Here is a 20,144-nt window from a genome sequence, read left to right on the forward strand (position 1 = left end):
TGTTCAATTGCTGTTTCAGGGCTTGATTTTAAAAGTCTGGAATGGGTTAATCCGTTTTGCATTACTTTCTATGGGAAAGCACGCCTTGGTTTTGGAACGCTTTTGATTTTGGAACGGACTTCCGGAACAGATTAAGTTTGAGAACCAAGGCACCACTGTATGTGAAAGTATTGACATTCAAGTTTCCCAAAGGGGGGGAGATATGCCTTGAAGACGTTCAGGAAATATAGCTGTATTGTTTTTAACACTCGATTGGGAGCCGCCCAGAGTGGCTGGGGAAACTCAGCCAGATGGGTGGGGTATAAATAATAAATTATTATTATAAATTATTATTATATCGAGCTCCTCCTCCCTCTGTAAAGATAAGGAGCGAACTTTGTGGCCACATGGGGAGTTGAACCCTGCTCTCCCAGATCTGACACTCTAACCACTACACCACGCTGCCTCGCCACACATTTTCCCTGTTGTCTCCCTCTCACCTCATTCTCTCTTTCCTCTTCTGCGCCCAGGATGGTGCTACCAGTGACCGAATGGATTTGGCGCCACGAATACTGGCTCCCGCCCGGGATCACCTGGGAGGACATGAAGGAGACAGAAGAGATCAGCTACCCTCAGCCCCGACACCTTTTGCTGAGCCTGCCCCTGGCACTCCTGCTTGTGGTAATCCGCTTCTTCTTCGAAAGGTACGTTACATTGATGCAAGCTCTGACGAGCCTCCATGTTGAGGGGTAAAGGTAAAGGGACCCCTGACCATTAGGTCCAGTCGTGGCCGACTCTGGGGTTGCGGCGCTCATCTCAGTTTATTGGCCGAGGGAGCTTCCGGGTCATGTGGCCAGCAGGACTAAGCCGCTTCTGGTGAACCAGAGCAGCGCACGGAAACGCCATTTACCTTCCTGCTGGAGCGGTACCTATTTATCTACTTGCACTTTGATGTGCTAGGTTGGCAGGAGCAGGGACTGAGCAACGGGAGCTCACCCCGTCGCGGGGATTCGAACCACCGACCTTCTGATAGGCAAACCCTAGGCTCTGTGGTTTAACCCACAGCGCCACCTGCGTCCCTTATGTTCAGGGGTAAAGGTAAAGGGACCCCTGACCATTAGGTCCAGTCTTGGCCGACTCCAGGGTTGCGGCGCTCATCTCGCTTTATTGGCCGAGGGAGCCGGCGTACAGCTTCCGGGTCATGTGGCCAGCAGGACTAAGCCGCTTCTGGCAAACCAGAGCAGCGCACGGAAATGCCGTTTCCCTTCCCGCCGGAGCGGTACCTATTTATCTACTTGCACTTTGACGTGCATTCGAACTGCTAGGTTGGCAGGAGCAGGGACGAAGCAACGGGAGCTCACCCTGTCGCGGGGATTCGAACTGCCGACCTTCTGATCGGCAAGCCCTAGGCTCTGTGGTTTAACCCACAGCGCCACCTGCGTCCCTTATGTTCTGGGGTAGCCTCCCTCTAAATACTAGTTTCTGGGGGCAGAGGGGGAAAACTGGTGGCGGAAAATTGTTGCCTTTGCACCTTGTTTGAGCCACCCAGCTGAAGGTCACTGGGGGGAAAGGTCCCTGAATCATTTTATTAGGATAAAAAAGGTAAAGGTAAAGGACCCCTGAGAGTTAAGTCCAGTTGCGGACGACTCTGGGGTTGTGGCGCTCATCTCGCTTTACTGGCCGAGGCAGCCGACGTTTGTCTGCAGACAGTTTTTCCGGGTCATGTGGCCAGCATGACTAAGCCGCTTCTGGCGAACCAGAGCAGCGCACGGAAACGCCGTTTACCTTCCCGCCGGAGTGGTACCTATTTATCTACTTGCACTTTGACATGCTTTTGAACTGCTAGGTTCGCAGGAGCAGGGACTATTCTCCAACTGAAGGGTTACATACACTTCAGGTTACAAACGCTTCAGGTTACAGACTCTGCTAACCCAGAAATAGTACCTCGGGTTAAGAACTTTGCTTCAGGATGAGAACTGAAATCGTGCTCTGGTGACACGGCGGCAGCGGGAGGCCCCATTAGCTAAAGTGGTGCTTCAGGTTAGGAACAGTTTCAGGTTAAGAACGGACCTCCAGAAGAATTAAGTACTTAACCCGAGGTACCACTGTAGTTGCTTTGGAAGACGATCACCAGGCATCCGCACAACGTGACCAGTCCAACGAAGTTGACATTGAAGAATCCTTCAACATGGGCGATCTTTGCTTCTTCCAAATCAAACGTTATAAGCTTCCCGGAACACGGCTGCCTTCATATGTCTATGAAAAATTATATAGTTGTGGAACTCTTTGAGGTCTTCAGGGTGGGTGCCACTCCTGAAAACGCTTTCTAGTCTTGCCCCCTGTAGTTTCACCGTATTGTCTACACCAGGCAGGTCCAACTCCCAAACGACCGCGATCGACTCCCAGTATTAAAAAATACTGACAGCTATCTACCCATTGTCGTTGCCAAGAGTTGCCGAGCTTTTTTGGGAGGGAGAGACCAAAGTTGTTTAGCTTTTGTTTTTTTGTTTTTTTGTTTTTAAATATTTTTTATTAATTTTCCAAACATATAATAAAAACAAACAATAAAACAAAACAAAACATACAAACAAATAAACATATATAATTTCTTAAACTTATCTTCTTTCACCTTACTTCCCGGACTTCCCCATACCTCCCTTTTTCTGCATCCTTATATTTACCCTTTCTCAGCAACCCTCTATTTAATTAATTAACTCATTTTCGTTATAATTTCCTTAATCTTATGATTTACAGCTGCAATTCTCTCTTTCTTAACACCGTAACATCTCAGCACTCATCAATTTTACAACAGTTTTTGAGATATATTTTAAATTTCTTCCAATCTTCTTCCACTGTCTCACTCCCCTGGTCACGGATTCTGCCGGTCATCTCTGCCATTCCCATATAGTCGATCACCTTCGCTTGCCATTCTTCCAGAGTGGGTAGCTGCTGCGTCTTCCAATACTTTGCCAGAAGAATTCTTGCCGCTGTAGTAGCATACATGAAAAAAGTTCTGTCCTTCCTTGGCACCAATTGGCCCACCATGCCCAGGAGAAAAGCCTCTGGTTTTTTAGGAAATGTCCATTTGAGGACCTTTTTAATTTCATCAAAGTTGTTTAGCTTTTGGGGGGAGGAGATCGACCTGCGATACAGACACCCCCGCGATCAACCTTTAGGACAGGCCTGGTCTATACGGACTGGCATTTGTCGTTTTACTTCTGATGGTCAGCAATAATAATAATAATAATAATAATAATAATAATAATAATTTTATTTATACCTCTCCCTTCCCAGTTCAAAAATCGGGCACAGGGCAGCTAACAACAAATTTAAAACACTTAATTATAAAAGCAGCATAAAATACAGTATATTGGGGGGGAGGGACAATAAAATTCAAAAATCAGTTTAGGGGAAATAAGCATTAGGTAATCCCCAGGGCTAGCTGGCTGGATTGGTCCTACTTGGGCCAGCGAGGAGACCAGGGGAGAATTAGCTGTGGGGTCTCAGAGCGGGTGATCTTCATTAAAGGGGAGGGGAAGGGAAATAAAAGATCAGGCGGGATTCAAATTAAAGGCCAGGTGGAATAGCTCTGTCTTACAGGCCCGACGGAAGGAGGTTAAATCCTGCAGGGCCCTGGTCTCATGGGACAGAGCATTCCACCAGGTCGGAGCCATCACTGAGAAGGCCCTGGCCCTGGTGGAGAATAGTCTGACTATCAAGGCCTCTGACAGAGCCCCCAAACACCCCTGCAGGAATCCCCGTGACAAGCCCTGTTCTGCACGACCAGGTTTTATCTCACGAAGTTTGCGAATGGTGAAATTCTGGCTTTTGTGGGCATCCAGATTAAAAAGTGATGTTTCCAGGGACTGAAGAACCTTTGAAGCTGAAGTTTGGTTAACCGCCAGCATTCCTCAACATTCCTGGTCTATGAGGAGTCGTGCCACAACTTGCTGTCCGTGACTTCTGCAAGGCACGGATAGCCACGCGTTCCCAAACTATTTATCTACAAGCGATCTCTGGAAGCCTGGAGGATTGGGGTACGCTTTGTTCTGCGCCCCAATGAAGCGTACCCAGTCACCCTCGCTTCATAGCCAAGGTAATGATTATCCATGGCATGTTTAAGCCTCAGTTGCAGAGCTGTCTCACCCAAACTAAGCCTCCTAAAGCAAAATACAGTGGTACCTCAGGTTACAGACGCTTCAGGTTACAGACTCCACTAACCCAGAAATATTACCTCGGGTTAAGAACTTTGCTTCAGGATGAGAACAGAAATCGCGCGGCGGCAGTGGGAGGCCCCATTAGCTAAAGTGGTACCTCAGGTTAAGAACAGTTTCAGGTTAAGAATGGACCTCCGCAACGAATTAAGTACTTAACCTGAGGTAAAGCAGAGACATCACCTTGCCAACAGAGGTCCGTATAGTTAAAGCTGTGGTTTTCCCAGTAGTGATGTATGGAAGTGAGAGCTGGACCATCAAGAAGGCTTATCGCTGAAGAATGGATGCTTTTGGATTCTGGTGCTGAAGGAGACTCTTGAGAGTCCCATGGACTGCAAGAAGATCAAACCTCTCCATTCTGAAGGAAATCAGCCCTGAGTGCTCACTGGAAGGACAGATCCTGAAGCTGAGGCTCCAAGACTTTGGCCACCTCATGAGAAGAGAAGACTCCCTGGAAAAGACCCTGATGTTGGGAAAGATGGAGGGCGCAAGGAGAAGGGGGCGACAGAGGACGAGATGGTGGGACAGTGTTCTTGAAGCTACCAGCATGAGTTTGACCAAACTGCGGGAGGCAGTGGAAGACAGGAGTGCCTGGTGTGCTCTGGTCCATGGGGTCACAAAGAGGCAGACACAACTAAACGACTAAACAGCAACAACAACAACACTGTACTACTACTACTACTAATAGTAGTATTAGTAGTAATAATAATGATATTTTTTAATTATACCCCGCCCTCCGCGGCCAGAGCCGGGCTCAGGGCGGCTAACACCAGTAAAATTACAGTAAAAGCATAATAGGGGGGGGGGGGCAATTTAAAATACAGGTTAAAATGCAGCCTCGTTTAAAAAGTAGCCCATAGATCAAAACCATAAGGGGAGGGAAACAGAAGGGTCAGACTGAGTCCAAACCAAAGGCCAGGCGGAACAGCTCTGTCTTGCAGGCCCTGCGGAAAGATGTCAAGTCCCGCAGGGCCCTAGTCTCTTGTGACAGAGCGTTCCACCAAGTCGGGGCCAGTACTGAAAAGGCCCTGGCCCTAGCTGAGACCAATCTAACCACCTTGAGACTTGGGACTTCGATGATGTTGTCATTTGTGGACCTTAAGGTCCGCCATGCGGCATACCAGGAGAGGCGGTCCCATAGGTAAGAATTTTATTATTTATACCCTTCCCATCTGTGTGGGTTGCCCCAACCGCTCTCAGCGTCTTCCAACACATATAAAACATCAAAAGCTAAAAACCATACCAGAAGGTTTAGTTCGGTCAGAATCAGGTATACCTTGGTTGACAAACGCCTTAGCAGTTGAACGTTTTGGTTCCCAAACGGCGCAAACCTGGAAGTGAGTGTTCCGGTTTGTGAACGTTCTTTCGGAAGCCGAACGTCCGGCAGGGCTTCCAATTGGCTGCAGGAGCTTCCTGCAGCCAATTAGAAACTGGAGTTCAGTTTTTGAACGTTTTGGAAGTTGAATGGATTCCGTTCAGCTTCCAAGGTACGACCGTACATGACTTCTGGTAAACGAGCCACCATGGCCGCTAGAGGGCCGTGAAAATTTGTGTCCCGGCTTTTTAGACTCGTTTACCTATGTATTGGTCAAAATCATGAGTTTGACCAAGCTGCAGGAGGCAGTGGAAGACAGGAGTGCCTGGCGTGCTCTGGTCCAGGGGGTCATGAAGAGTCGGACACGACTGAACAGCTAAACAACAACCACCTATGTATTATCTGAAACAAAGGGTCACATAGGTTGCCAGATGTGAAATATGTTGGCATTATGTTGGCTCTCCTACCCAAATATTCTGGATTAGTTGCAGTTTCCGAGTCACCTTCAAAGGTAGCCCCACGTAGAGCGCATTGCAGTAGTCCAAGCGGGAGATAACCAGAGCATGCACCACTCTGGCCAGACAGTCTGCGGGCAGGGAGGGTCTCATCCTGCGTACCAGATGGAGCTGGTAGACAGCCGCCCTCAACACAGAACTGACCTGCACCTCCATGGACATCTGTGAGTCCAGAATGACTCCCAGGCTGCGCACCTGGTCCTTCAGGGGCACAGTTACCCCATTCAGGACCAGGGAGTCCTCCACACCTGCCCGCCCCCTGTCCCCCAGAAACAGCACTTTTGTCTTGTCAGGATTCAACCTCAATGTGTTAGCCGCCATCCATCCTCCAACCGCCTCCAGGCACTCACACAGGACCTTCACCGCCTTCACTGGTTCCGATTTAAAGGAGAGGTAGAGCTGGGTATCATCCGCATACTGGCAAACACCCAGCCGAAAGCCCCACAGTCCTGACTCATAGATACTAATTAAACACCGCAAATCCCTATCGAGGTCACATCAAGGCAGTCTTCTCTCCCAGTTAGAACATATGAGTCCTAATTAAATCCTAATATTACTAAACATTTAATAGCATAGATCAGGCACATCCAGCTCTCAAGATACTGCGATATACTCCCAGTATATAAAAAAGGCAGTGATTTACCCATTGTCATTGGACAGAAAAGGAGCGTGCGTGGGGTGGGTGGGTGGGTGGAAAGAGTTGTTGATCTTTTTATGGTGGGGTGTGTGTGTGCAAAAATCCGCTCACCCTAAACTCCAGCGCTGACAATCGCAGGCACATCTGCCACCGGCTGCCAGGGAAGAAAAGATTGACAACATGTCACGCACCCAAATATAGGTCCCACGATCAACAGCAACCACCCCAGGATCTGGCTGTTGATTGCGGTTGACCGCCTGGAAATGTCTGCCAGAGATCTGTTACACCAGGGGTCAGCAAACTTTTTCAGCAGGGGGCAGTCCACTGTCCCTCAGACCTTGTGGGGGGCCGGACTATACTTTGAAAAGAATATGAATGGATTCCTGTGCCCCACAAATAACCCAGAGATGCATTTTAAATGCCGGGGTTTTTTTGCTCTATAACACACACCAGACTATAAGACGCACCTAGTTTTTGGAGGAGGAAAACAAGAAAAAAAATATTCTGAATCTCAGAAGCCAGAACAGCAAGAGGGATCGCTGCGCAGCGAAAGCAGCAATCCCTCTTGCTGTTCTGGCTCCTGGGATAGCTGCGCAGCCTGCATTCGCTCCATAAGACGCACACACATTTCCCCTTACTTTTTAGGAGGGGAAAAGTGAGTCTTCTAGAGCAAAAAATACAGTAAAAGGACACATTCTACTCATGTAAAAACACGCTGATTCCCAGACCGTCCGCGGGCCGGATTTAGAAAGCGATTGGGTCGGATCCAGCCCCTAGGCCTTAGTTTGCCTAGCCATGTACAGTGGTACCTCGGGTTACAGACGCGTCAGGTGACAGACTCCGCTAACCCAGAAATAGTACCTCGGGTTAAGAACTTTGCTTCAGGATGAGAACACAAATCGCGCGGCGGCAGCAGGAGGCCCCATTAGCTAAAGTGGTACCTCAAGTTAAGAACAGTTTCAGGTTAAGAACGGACCTCCAGAACGAATTAAGTTCTTAACCCAAGGTACCACTGTATTACACCGTCTTTTTAAACAGGGAAGGACATCACAGACGGGGCAAGAGGATTTTTGTCTCGGGCGTCCATCTTTGAAGAATTGCATTTCTCGGCTCATGAGCTCCTGGCAGCTTTCTTTCCCGGAGCAAATCCTCCCTCCGCCCCCAGAACACCCTTTGCGAGTCCTCGGTGCGACGCGTTCTTTCCGTAGAACCCGACAGGCAATAAAAAGATCAGCCCAAAGCCCTATGAAAACCGCCTCCAGCGAAAGCCCATAAAATGATTCCCAGCGTTTAGGTAGCTCCGCCTGGAAACCACATGCAACTCGCAAGAGAATGGCAGCTTCAGAAAAGGTGCTCATTTGTGCCACAGCAGTTCTGATTTCTCAGTAAAGCGTAGCGTGTAATCATGGAATCGTCGGAAATGTAAAGAAAGGGAAGGTATCTTCTACTGCATGTGGTGGACTTGTAAAGAGGTGAAGGCTTTCTGGGAAATGGTATTCTTGTTGTTGTTTAGTCGTTTAGTGGTATCCGACTCTTCGTCACCCCCTGGACCAGAGCACGCCAGGCACTCCTGTCCTCCACTGCCTCCTGCAGTTTGGTCAAACTCAGGCTGATTGCTTCGAGAACACTGTCCCATCATCTCGTCCTCTGCCATCCCCTTCTCCTTGTGCCCTCCATCTTTCCCAACATCAGGGTCTTTTCCAGGGAGTCTTCTCTTCTCATGAGGTGGCCAAAGTCTTGGAGCCTCAGCTTCAGGATCTGTCCTTCCAGATGGAGGGCACAAGGAGAAGGGGACGACAGAGGACGAGATGGTGGGACAGTATTCTGGAAGCTACAAACATGAGTCTGACCAAACTGCGGGAGGCAGTGGAAGACAGGAGTGCCTGACGTGCTCTGGTCCAGGGGGTCACGAAGAGTTGGACATGACTAAACGACTAAACAACAACAATTTATACAAATATGGTGCCAGGGAATCAAACTGAGATGGGGGGGGGGGAGAATACCAAGGACAGAGTTTCTTTATAATGGCCAGATTGTTCTTTTGCTCTAAGTCCTTCAGACGCTGTCCAATTAGCTTTTTTGCTTTAATAAACCCCATAGTGAGAAGCTGATCTAGGTGGAGTCCGCAGGAGGGGAATTTTTGGCTGCTCGAATTCTTATAGCCAAGAAATGGAAAACACAAGAATTACCAACTGTGGAAGAATGGCAGATGGAAACGATGGAATATATGGAGCTGGCTGACCTTACTGGAAGAATCCGCCACCAAAAAGAAGAGGAATACCAAGAAGAGTGGAAGAAATTTAAGGACTATTTGAATAAATACTGTGATATCAAAAATTAGAAATTACTTGAAAGTACCAGATTAGGCCTAGGATTAAATTAAGAGTTAATTAAATAAATAAGATTTAGAACCTAAAGGAAAGTTAAGAAATTTTATTTTAATTGGAATACTGTGTTTTAAAAAAATGATACCAGAAAACTGCTACATTTTAATTACAAGGAAATTCAGAGGAAGCCCAAAATATGTTTATGAGGTTAGAAGTCCAAATAATTAATTAGTTTGTGTTGTTTAGGTGTTTAGGTACCTTGTTTTTATTTTCTTTTTTGTTTATATTTGTGATTTGTCTTTTTTCTTTTTCTTTTCTTTTTTCTCTGTTTTTCTTTGGTTGTGATATGTGTTATATCTGTAAGAAACTTAATAAAAATTATTTTTTTAAAAAAAGGAGAGGAATTTTTGGTGCACAGTTTTAGACCACGCACTCTTATAGGGGTCTTGTGTCACTGAGGGCTGTAGACCGGGTGGATTTAGATTTAGACGGAACCAATGATTAAGAGTTTTTTGCCAGGACTGAGCTTCTACAGAGGGAAGACTTGCCCCCAGTTGTAATGTTGCATTTGGGACACAAGGTGGTCACGGGAATAGGATGCTGGACTTACGTTCCTATAGGTAGTTGGGGATTGGAACCCAGTTCTCTGCAACCCACGTCTCTCATAGAATCATAGAGTTGGAAGAGACCACAAGGGCCATCGAGTCCAACCCCCGGCCAAGCAGGAAACACCATCAGAGCACTCCTGACATATGGTTGTCAAGTCTCTGCTTAAAGACCTCCAAAGAAGGAGACTCCACCACACTCCTTGGCAGCAAATTCCACTGTCCAACAGCTCTTACTGTCAGGAAGTTCTTCCTAATGTTGAGGTGGAATCTTCTTTCTTGTAGTTTGGATCCATTGCTCCGTGTCCACTTCTCTGGAGCAGCAGAAAACAACCTTTCTCCCTCCTCTATATGACATCCTTTTATATATTTGAACATGGCTATCATATCACCCCTTCACCTCCTCTTCTCCAGGCTAAACATGCCCAGCTCCCTTAGCCCTTCCTCATAAGGCATCGTTTCCAGGCCTTTGACCATTTTGGTTGCCCTCCTCTGGACACGTTCCAGTTTGTCAGTGTCCTTCTTGAACTGTGGTGCCCAGAACTGGACACAGTACTTCAGGTGAGGTCTGACCAGAGCAGAAGACAGTGGCACTATGACTTCCCTTGATCTAGATGCTATACTCCTATTGATGCAGCCCAGAATTGCATTGGCTTTTTTAGCTGCCGCGTCACACTGTTGGCTCATGTCAAGTTTGTGGTCAACCAAGACTCCTAGATCCTTTTCACATGTACTGCTCTCATTGCCTCTGAGCATCTGCAGAGTGCCTTTTCTCTTTTGCAACTTGCGGGTGCTGGACTGGTTCCGGCCTCCACCTCACGTCCTCATCTTCTAAGCTGCCGCAGCCTGCCTTTAGGCATTGCTAAATTGCTTCTCTGCAAGCACAGCCAGTCCCTGTGGCGACGGGGTTTAAAGGAAGAGCCAGATGAGTATTTATTGATGAGCTGTCTCTAAAAAGGCAGGAGCGCATCGCTCTGAGAGATAATTGCTCCATTACAGAGCGGCTGCTTTATAGGCGAAAAGGGTTTCGGGAGAGAGGGATATTGAGAGTTTTCTGGAAACTGCTTTGGGCATGTGAAAGGGGACAGAATCACAGAGCTGGTAAAAGTTAAAGGGACCCCTGACCATTAGGTCCAGTCGTGGCCAACTCTGGGATTGCGGCGCTCATCTCGCTTTACTGGCCGAGGGAGCCGGCGTACAGCTTCCGGGTCATGTGGCCAGCAGGACTAAGCCGCTTCTGGCGAACCAGAGCATCACACGGAAACGCCGTTTACCTTCCCGCCGGAGTGGTACCTATTTATCTACTTGTGCTTTGACGTGCTTTCGAACTGTGAGATTGACAGGAGCAGGGATCCGAAGGTTGGCGGTTTGAGTCCCCGCGACGGGGTGAGCTCACGTTGCTCTGTCCCAGCTCCTGCCAACCTAGCAGTTCGAAAGCATGCCAGCGCAAGTAGATAAAACCACTCCGGCGGGAAGGTAAACGGCGTTTCCGTGCTCTCTGGTTTCCATCACGATGTCCCGTTGCACCAGAAGTGGTTTAGTCCTGCTGGTCATACGACCCGGAAAACTATCTGCGGACAAACGCCGGCTCCCTCGGCCTGAAAGCGAGATGAGCGCCACAACCCCCTAGTCGACTTTGAGTGGACTTAACCGTCCAGGAGTCCTTTACCTTTACTTGTGACGACAGTGAGGAAGCCTCGTTGTACCTGTAGTGACTCCATTAAAGTAAAGGGACCCCTGACCATTAGGTCCAGTCGTGGCCGACTCTGGGGTTGCGGCGCTCATCTCGCTTTATTGGCCAAGGGAGCTGGCGTACAGCTTCCGGGTCATGTGGCCAGCATGACTAAGCCGCTTCTGGCAAACCAGAGCAGCGCACGGAAATGCTGTTTACCTTCCAGCTGGGGTGGTACCTACTTATCTACTTGCGCTTTGACGTGCTTTGGAACTGCTGGGTTGGCAGGAGCAGGGACCGAACAACGGGAGCTCACCCCGTCGCGGGGATTTGAACTGCCGGCCTTCCGATCGGCAAGTCCTAGGCTCTGTGGTTTAACCCACAGCGCCACCCGCGTCCCAAGTGGCTAACAAGCAGTGTTTGACCCCAAGTTGCCTTCTGTTCCTTTTCCTGGCCTCTTGTGACCAAACCCAGGCAGAGAACAACGCCTGCTAACCTGACTTATTCTCCTCTGTAGGATCGTCGCTGTGCCGCTGAGCAGAAAAATGGGACTGAGGGAGAAAGTGCGAAGGAAAGCTCCTCCGAACCCTGTCCTGGAAGCTTTTTACACCACGCAAGGGAAAAGCCCCAAAGAGGTGAGTACCGGTAGCTGCAGAAGTCTTTGCAACCAGGTTCTACTGGTTCCTAGAAGGAGGGCTGTTTTCTCCTGCCAGATTTGCTATTCTTCAGCCACTAAACAAAGTGGAATGTGAATGTACAACACCAGGAACTCCCCTCCGAAAAAGAGAAAGAGCAACAACAACAACAACAACAACAACAATAATAATAATAATAATAATATTTTATTATTTATACCCCACCCATCTGGCTGGGTTTCCCCAGCCCCTCTGGGCGGCTCCCAACAGAATATTGAAAACACAATAAAACATTTAAAAAACTTCCCTAAACAGGGCTGCCTTCAGATGTCTTCTAAAAGTCAGGTAGCTGTTTATTTCCTTGAAATCTGATGGGAGGGCGTTCCACAGGGCGGGCACCACCACCAAGAAGGCCCTCTGCCTGGTTCCCTGTAACCTCACTTCTCGCAGGGAGGGAACCGCCAGAAGGCCCTCGGAGCTGGACCTCAGTGTCTGGGTGGAACGATGGGGGTGGAGACGCTCCTTCAGGTATACTGGGCCGTTTAGGGCTTTCAAGGTCAGCACCGACACTTTGAATTGTGCTCCAAAACATACTGGGAGCCAATGGAGGTCTTTCAGGACCAGTGTTATGTGGTCTCAACGGCCACTCCCAGTCACCAGTCCAGCTGCCGCATTCTGGATGAGTTGTAGTTTCTGGTTCACCTTCAAAGGTAGCCCCACATAGAGCGCATTGCAGTAGTCCAAGCGGGAGATAACCAGAGCATGCACCACTCTGGCCAGACAATCTGTCGGCAGGGAGGGTCTTATCATGCGTACCAGATGGAGCTGCCCTGGATGCAGAATGGACCTGGGCCTCCATGGACAGCTGTGAGTCCAAAATGACTCCCAGGCTGCACATCTGGTCCTTCAGGGGCACAGTGACCCCATTCAGGACCAGGGAGCCCCCACACCTGCCCCTTGTCCCCCAAAAACATAAATGCATGCAATTGTATCCAGATCACTTCTTCTACAACTGCCTGGTTTGCAATTAGCCATGTTAAAAAGGTAAAGGGACTCCTGACCATTAGGTCCAGTCGTGGCCAACTCTGGGGTTGCGGCGCTCATCTCGCTTTATTAGCAGAGGGACCCGGCGTAGGCTTCCGGGTCATGTGGCCAGCAGGACTAAGCCGCTTCTGGCGAACAGCGCATGGAAACGCTGTTTACCTTCCCACCAGAGCGGTACCTATTTATCTACTTGCGCTTTGACGTGCTTTCAAACTGCTGGGTTGGCAGGAGCAGGGACTGAGCAACGGGAGCTCATCCCGCCGCAGGGATTCGAACCGCCGACCTTCTGATTGGCAAGTCCTAAGCTCTGTGGTGCCACCTGCGTCCCTCTATATTAGCCATGTTAGCCATCTGTAATAAACCATCTGTAATAAAACTTAAAGCAGGGGTGTTGAACGTTTTTGGCCCAGTGGGCCAGATCGCTGTCTGTATCCCTGTTGCCCTCCAGGGGCCAACCTTGATAGGTGGGTGGGATAACACACCTGTCGCCCACCTGACCGACAGTCCGCCAAGCCACACCCACCTGCCAATCACCTGACATCCAACTTTCAAGAGACTTAGATTTCCTCCCACTATAACAAAACTGGCAGTGATCTGCCAGAGCTGTTGGGCTATTTTTTAGCAAGCAAAAGTTGTTGAGTTAGTTAGTTTTTTAGACTGGGGGGGGGGGGGGGTCCCGTGATCTACTGCAATCTACCTGTTCCCTGGCCTCTCTTTCAGGGCGAACTCATTGGTCTGGCCAAACAGTGCGACTTACAGCCCAGGCAGGTGGAGCGATGGTTCCGATATCGCCGTAACCAGGACCGGCCCAGCTTGACCAAGAAGTTCTGCGAAGCCAGGTAAAACAATATCAAAACACACACGCAGTTTAAGATATTTCATATTTCCCCAGCCACTCTGGGCGGCTTCCAACAAAACACTAAAATACAATAACCTATTAAACATAACCTAGGACTTGCCGATCGCATGGTCGGCGGTTCGAATCCCCGTGGCGGGGTGAGCTCCTGTCCTTCGGTCCCAGCTCCTGCCCACCCAGCAGTTCGAAAGCACTCTTAAGTGCAAGTAGATAAATAGGTACCGCTTTATAGCGGGAAGGTAAACGGCGTTTCCGTGTGCTGCGCTGGTGCTGGCTCGCCAGAGCAGCTTCATCACGCTGGCCACATGACCCGGAAGTGTCTCCGGACAGCGCTGGCCCCCGGCCTCTTAAGTGAGATGGGCGCACAACCCTAGAGTCGGACACGACTGGCCCGTACGGGCAGGGGTACCTTTACCTTATTAAACATTAAAAGCTTCCCTAAACAGGGCTGCCTTTAGATGTCTTCTAATCCTATAGCAGAATAGAATCCTAATAGAATCCTATTAGCAGCACCCAAAAAATAGAGTGTTGTTGCCTTTAGCAAAATCAAGTAGAGCTACATATTTTGACACAGGTAGGTAACTGTGTTGGTCTGACGCAGTCAAAATATATTTAAATTTTTTTTAAAAATTGTCCAGTAGCACCTTAGAGACCAACTAAGTTTATTCTTAAGGGACGCGGGTGGCGCTGTGGGTTAAACCACAGACCGTAGGAGGTCGGAGGTTTGAATCCCCGCAATGGGATGAGCTCCCATTGCTCAGTCCCTGCTCCTGCCAACCTAGCAGTTCGAAAGCACGTCAAAGTGCAAGTAGATAAATAGGTACCGCTCCGGCGGGAAGGTAAACGGCGTTTCCATGCGCTGTTCGCCAGAAGCTGCTTAGTCCTGCTGGCCACATGACCTGGAAGCTGTACGCCGGCTCCCTCAGCCAATAAAGCGAGATGAGCGCAGCAACTCCAGAGTCTGCCACGACTGGACCTAATGGTCAGGGGTCCCTTTACCTTTACCCTTAAGTTTGTTCTTGGTATAAGCTTTTGTGTGCATGCACACTTCTTCAGATACATATTTTGACTAAATGTTCTCCTGAACAGTTTGTGCTGCTGCCGCCTTTTGTGTGACCCAAGATGCCGGAACATTTTAATTATGGTTTATCTCATCCTTACCCAAAGTAAAATTGCTAACGCTGTCCTGGAGCAATCTATTACCAATACCCTTTCCTTAAGGGACATGATCATTTGTCACTTAAGCAATCACTTTCAAGTGGATTGCCAAATGATAGAATGCAAGATTAGGAAAAATTCCACTCCCCTCCCTTTAACGTGGGTTTACTTCTAAAGCGGATAATTTTACCCTTGGAGTTTTGATTTCCCATAGACATGATAATAGGGATGCGGGTGGTGCTGTGATCTAAACCACTGAGCCTCCTGGGCTTCCTGATCAGAAGGTCGGCAGTTCGAATCCCCGCGATGGGGTTAAGAATAATAATATTATAATAATTTATTTTTTTTATACCCCGCTCATCTGGCTGGTTTCCCCAGCCACTCTGGGTGGCTTCCAACAAAATATTAAAATGGTCAGAGCCTAGGACTTGCCGATCGGAAGGTCAGCGGTTCGAATCCCCGCGATGGGGTGAGCTCCAGTTGCTCGGTCCCTGCTCCTGCCAACCTAGCAGTTCGAAAGCACATCAAAGTGCAAGTAGATAAATAGGTACTGCTCCGGCGGGAAGGTAAACGGCATTTCCGTACACTGCTCTGGTTTGCCAGAAGCGGCTTAGTCCTGCTGGCCACATGACCCGGAAGCTGTACGCCGGCTCCCACGGCCAATAAAGCGAGATGAGCGCCGCAACCCCAGAGTCGGCCACGACTGGACCTAATGGTCAGGGGTCACTTTACCTTTAGCTTTTAAAACGTTTTTAGAGCTGATCAGGATGTTAGTGCCTTTCAGGAGTGCCAGAGGACTTAAACAGAAATGGAAGCAGGAGCCTAAGCACAAAAATGTTCCCTTACTCATCTCAGGTGTAGGACAGATATCAGTCCGGTGAATATGATCAGTATTCGCTTTTCGAATCCTACAACTATAGAGCGGAAGGGACCCCAAGGGCCATCTAGTCCAACCCCCTGCAGTGCACGGATCACATTTCAAGAGTCCATGACAGGTGGCCCTCCAACCTCTGCTTAGAAACCTCTGAGGAAGGAGAGTGCACCACCTCCCGAGGGAAAACGTTCCACTGCTGGACGGCTCTCACTGTCAGAAAGTTCTTCCTGATATTCAGTTGGAATCTCCTGTCTCGCGACTTGAAGCCATGGGTTCGAGTCCTGCCCTCCGGAGCAGGAGAAAAGAAATTGCTCCACTTGACAGCTCTTGAGATCGTTTGAAGATGGCTATGTGGGACGCGGGTGGCGCTGTGGGTTAAACCACGGAGCCTAGGGCTTGCCAATCAGAAGGTCGGCGGTTCGAATCCCCGCGGCGGGGTGCACTCCCGTTGTTCGGTCCATGCTCCTGCCAACCTAGCAGTTCAAAAGCGCCCCCGGGTGCAAGTAGATAAATAGGGACCGCTTACTAGCGGGAAGGTAAACGGCATTCCGTGTGCTGCGCTGGCTCGCCAGATGCAGCTTGTCACGCTGGCCACGTGACCCGGAAGTGTCTGCGGACAGCGCTGGCCTATAGAGTGAGATGAGCGCATAACCCTAGAGTCTGGCAAGACTGGCCCGTACGGGCAGGGGTACCTTTACCTTTACCTTATGTTCCTTGTAACTTGGCTTCTCGTAGCGAGGGAACCGCCAGAAGGCCCTCGGAGCTGGACCTCAGTGTCCAGGCAGAACGATGGAGGTGGAGACCCTCCTTCAGGTATACTGGGCTGAGGCCCTCATCTAGTATTATTATTATTATTATTATTATTATTATTATTATTATTATTAATACCCCACCCATCTGAATGGGTTTCCCCAGCCACTCTGGGCAGCTCCAAACAGAATATTAAAAACACCATCAAACATTAAAAACGTCTCTAAACATGATACGCACTTAGAAATTTGTACAATGAAACCAGGGCAGAATTTATGTTTGATGAGGCCCTGAGCTACTGAAGGCAATGGGGCCCTTTATATGTCCAGCTGTCCTTTGTCAACAACAAATTGCCGCTGTTTTTTGTGTCGATTATATGCTATATGGTAATTGATGGACCTAATAGGTATCTCAAGCCATTTGCCACTGTTGCTGTATGTAGGTTTTATTTTATTTGTTTTTCATCTTATATTTTGGAAATCTACATCCAGGTTGGTTTTTTCCTTTAAATTTTTTGGGAGGCCCCCAAGAAAGTGGGGCCCTAAGCTATAGCTTGTTTATACGTAAATCCGGCACTGAACAAGACAAAATGTGTATCTGAATTAGGAATGTGGGTGAAACTCAATTCAGTGTGCATTCTAAGCCAAACCTTTTTTAATATGCACAATTTATGGACTTGAAACACTGTCGTCTTTCCAAAATTCGCACTTCCCAGAATTTTTGCAGCGCAGATCTCCAGTCACGTAACCAAAAGTAATTCTACTAGGAAGCAGTGTGCATAACAACAACAACAACAAAATCCCACATATTAGCCAAGTTAGCATATAAAAAATGTGCCCTGATAGACTAAACCGCTTTGTGGAATATTGGGAGAACTCAAGTTGTATTGTTGTAAACAAAAATTGCTCTTTTCCCTTATGGGGTATCCAAGAGCCCATATAGAGTCCTTACATAGGTTCCCCATTGGTAGGAGAGAATAACAGAGGCCAACAAAAGAATATTGAGAAGCAAAGCAGCCAATAAGCCTGATCTTTATTGATCCGTTGCAACAGGGTGCTCCCCTCACCCGCAGGATAGAGGAGGGACCCAGAAAAATGGTGTGCAAGGCCTTATAAAGACTTTTGAAATTGCCCCCCTGTAGATCAAGACCACCCCCAGAAACATCATACATACATCACAGAAGGGGTGTAACCTAAGACCACCCCTCAGATACATCACACCTACATCACAGAAAAGGCGGTCTAAAACAGAAATTTGAATATTGTTTACTCCTGTTGTTGTTTATCTCCTGTCTGGCAGGTTACTTGATTGGATTGCCTGGGGAGCCTGGCCATTCTTTTGTAGTGATAAATATTTAGTTCCTGGGTCATGTCACAGGCTCACACCCTATTCAAACACAGACATACCCTTAAGACAGGATTTGTGAAGGAAAAGACAATGGGGAGGCTTTTCCACTTTGACCTTGCAGAGAAAACATTTGATCAGTTTGGGAATCAAAATGGTTCCAGGTCGGTCTTCCTGTGCTGATCTATGTACGTGCTTGGTTGGTACACTTACGAACATTACCATATATCTAAGACCATAAAATTCCTATCACAGTATCCAGTGAAGGGAATCAGTTACCCACTAGGGGAGAATGGTTATGTAAGCTTTCAGAATATTTAGAATTAGCCAAATTGACAGATATAAGAAGACGAAAACCAAAAAGTGAAGTGAAAAAGGAATGGGAGTGCCTAAATGAATACCTTAAAAGCCAAGGTTCGAGGACAGAAATCTGGCCGAGTCTGGAATAACCTTGTGAAGTGAAAGGATAAGAAAGAGGGATTTATACCTAGATGCTAGGATAGAGATGATCAGGAAAACAGGATGATACAATAAAGGAGGTGCTGTGGGATTGATGGAAATCAATGTTTGTTTTTCTTTTTAGTGTTTATATTATTAACTTGTAAAATATGGATTTGTTTGGTTTTTTGATATGCTGGTTTTTGTGCTTCGTGTGTTGTTATTTTTTTACATTTTTCGTGTGTGGAAAATACTAATAAAATTTATGATTTATTAAAACAAACAAGAAGAAGAGAAGTAGAGACGTCACCTTGCCAACAAAGGTCCGTATAGTTAAAGCCATGGTTTTCCCAGTAGTGATGTATGGAAGTGAGAGCTGGACCATAAAGAAGGCTGATGGCCAAAGAATGGATGCTTTTGAATTCTGGTGCTGGAGGAGACTCTTGAGAGTCCCATGGACTGCAAGAAGATCAAACCTCTCCATTCGGAAGGAAATCAGCCCTGAGTGTTCACTGGAAGGACAGATCCTGAAGCTGAGGCTCCAAGACTTTGGCCACCTCATGAGAAGAGAAGACTCCCTGGAGAAGACCCTGATGTTGGGAAAGATGGAGGGCACAAGGAGAAGGGGACGACAGAGGGCGAGATGGTTAGATAGTGTTTTCGAGGTTACCAGCATGAGTTTGACCAAACTGCGGGAGGTAGTGGAGGACAGAGGTGCCTGGCGTGCTCTGGTCCAGGGGGTCACGAAGAGGCGGACACGACTAAACGACTAAACAACAACAACAAAAAACAAACAAACAAGTTGTATCCATTGGACTCCAGTGTTCGTCTGACTTAGTCCTTCTCCCAAGTCATGAATTCACAGATCTGCCCTGATTTTTCTTATTCTCTTCCAGCTGGAGGTGCACGTTTTACTACACGTCCTTTTGCACCGGTTTGGCAGTCCTTCACGACGTGAGTTGCAACAACAACACTTTATAATAATAATTTATTATTTGTACCCCGCCCACCTGGCAGAGTTTCCCCAGCCACTCTGGGCGGCTCCCAATTGAGTGTTAAAAACAGTACAGCATTAAATATTAAAAACTTCTCTAAACAGGGCTGCCTTCAGATGTCTTTTAAAGATAAGATAGCTACTTATTTCCTTCACATCTGAAGGGAAACTTTTCAGTTTTGTAGCTCCTTATCCAAAAGGCAGGCTGCCCCCCCCCCTTTTCCTATGGGGCATATGGGACAATAGAGAAATGTGCAATTATTCTTACAGATTTTTGTCTCCTTGCAGAAACCCTGGTTCTGGGACCACCGCGAGTGTTGGGTCAGGTATCCACAACAGGTAAGCAGCCGAGAAGCTTCCGAGCACCTTCTTGAATTAATCAGAATAGGAAAGATCTCTACACATCAGATCAATACTTTCTGCACTAAGAATCTGCTGCAAGATTGTCGCAAGAGCGACTGGGCTAAAGTTGTCCATCAGACACTTCACTCTTGTGGTTTATCCCCACAACACGTACCGTATTTTTTGCTCTATAAGACTCACTTTTTCCCTCCTAAAAGGGGAAATGTGTGAGTGTCTTATGGAGCGATTGCAAGCTGCGCAGCTATCCCAGAAGCCAGAACAGCAAGAGGGATTGCTGCTTGCCCTGCTGTTCTGGCTTCTGAGATTCAGATATTTTTTTTCTTGTTTTCCTCCTCCAAAAACTAGGTGCGTCTTGTGTCTGGTGCGTCTTATAGAGCGAAAAATACGGTACTCACTTTGGGTTTTAGTAAAGCAAACGGTCCAA

At 47.9% G+C, this 20,144-nt stretch overlaps 1 protein-coding gene across 3 annotated transcripts in view; it reads left to right on the plus strand.

Moving 5' to 3' along the window:
* CERS4 (ceramide synthase 4) overlaps positions 1–20,144 on the plus strand; it is a 94,398-nt gene that overhangs the window by 64,849 nt on the left and 9,405 nt on the right. For all 3 annotated transcript variants that reach the window (XM_028713529.2, XM_028713528.2, XM_077921932.1), the window contains exons 2-6: positions 510–683; positions 11,782–11,899; positions 13,664–13,782; positions 19,260–19,317; positions 19,646–19,696. In XM_028713529.2, coding sequence (XP_028569362.2) covers positions 511–683; positions 11,782–11,899; positions 13,664–13,782; positions 19,260–19,317; positions 19,646–19,696 — 519 coding nt within the window. In that variant the 5' untranslated portion in view covers position 510. The remainder of the gene's footprint in view (positions 1–509; positions 684–11,781; positions 11,900–13,663; positions 13,783–19,259; positions 19,318–19,645; positions 19,697–20,144) is intronic.

This window comes from Podarcis muralis, chromosome 18 (genome assembly GCF_964188315.1).
Source record: "Podarcis muralis chromosome 18, rPodMur119.hap1.1, whole genome shotgun sequence".
NCBI lineage: Eukaryota > Metazoa > Chordata > Lepidosauria > Squamata > Lacertidae > Podarcis > Podarcis muralis.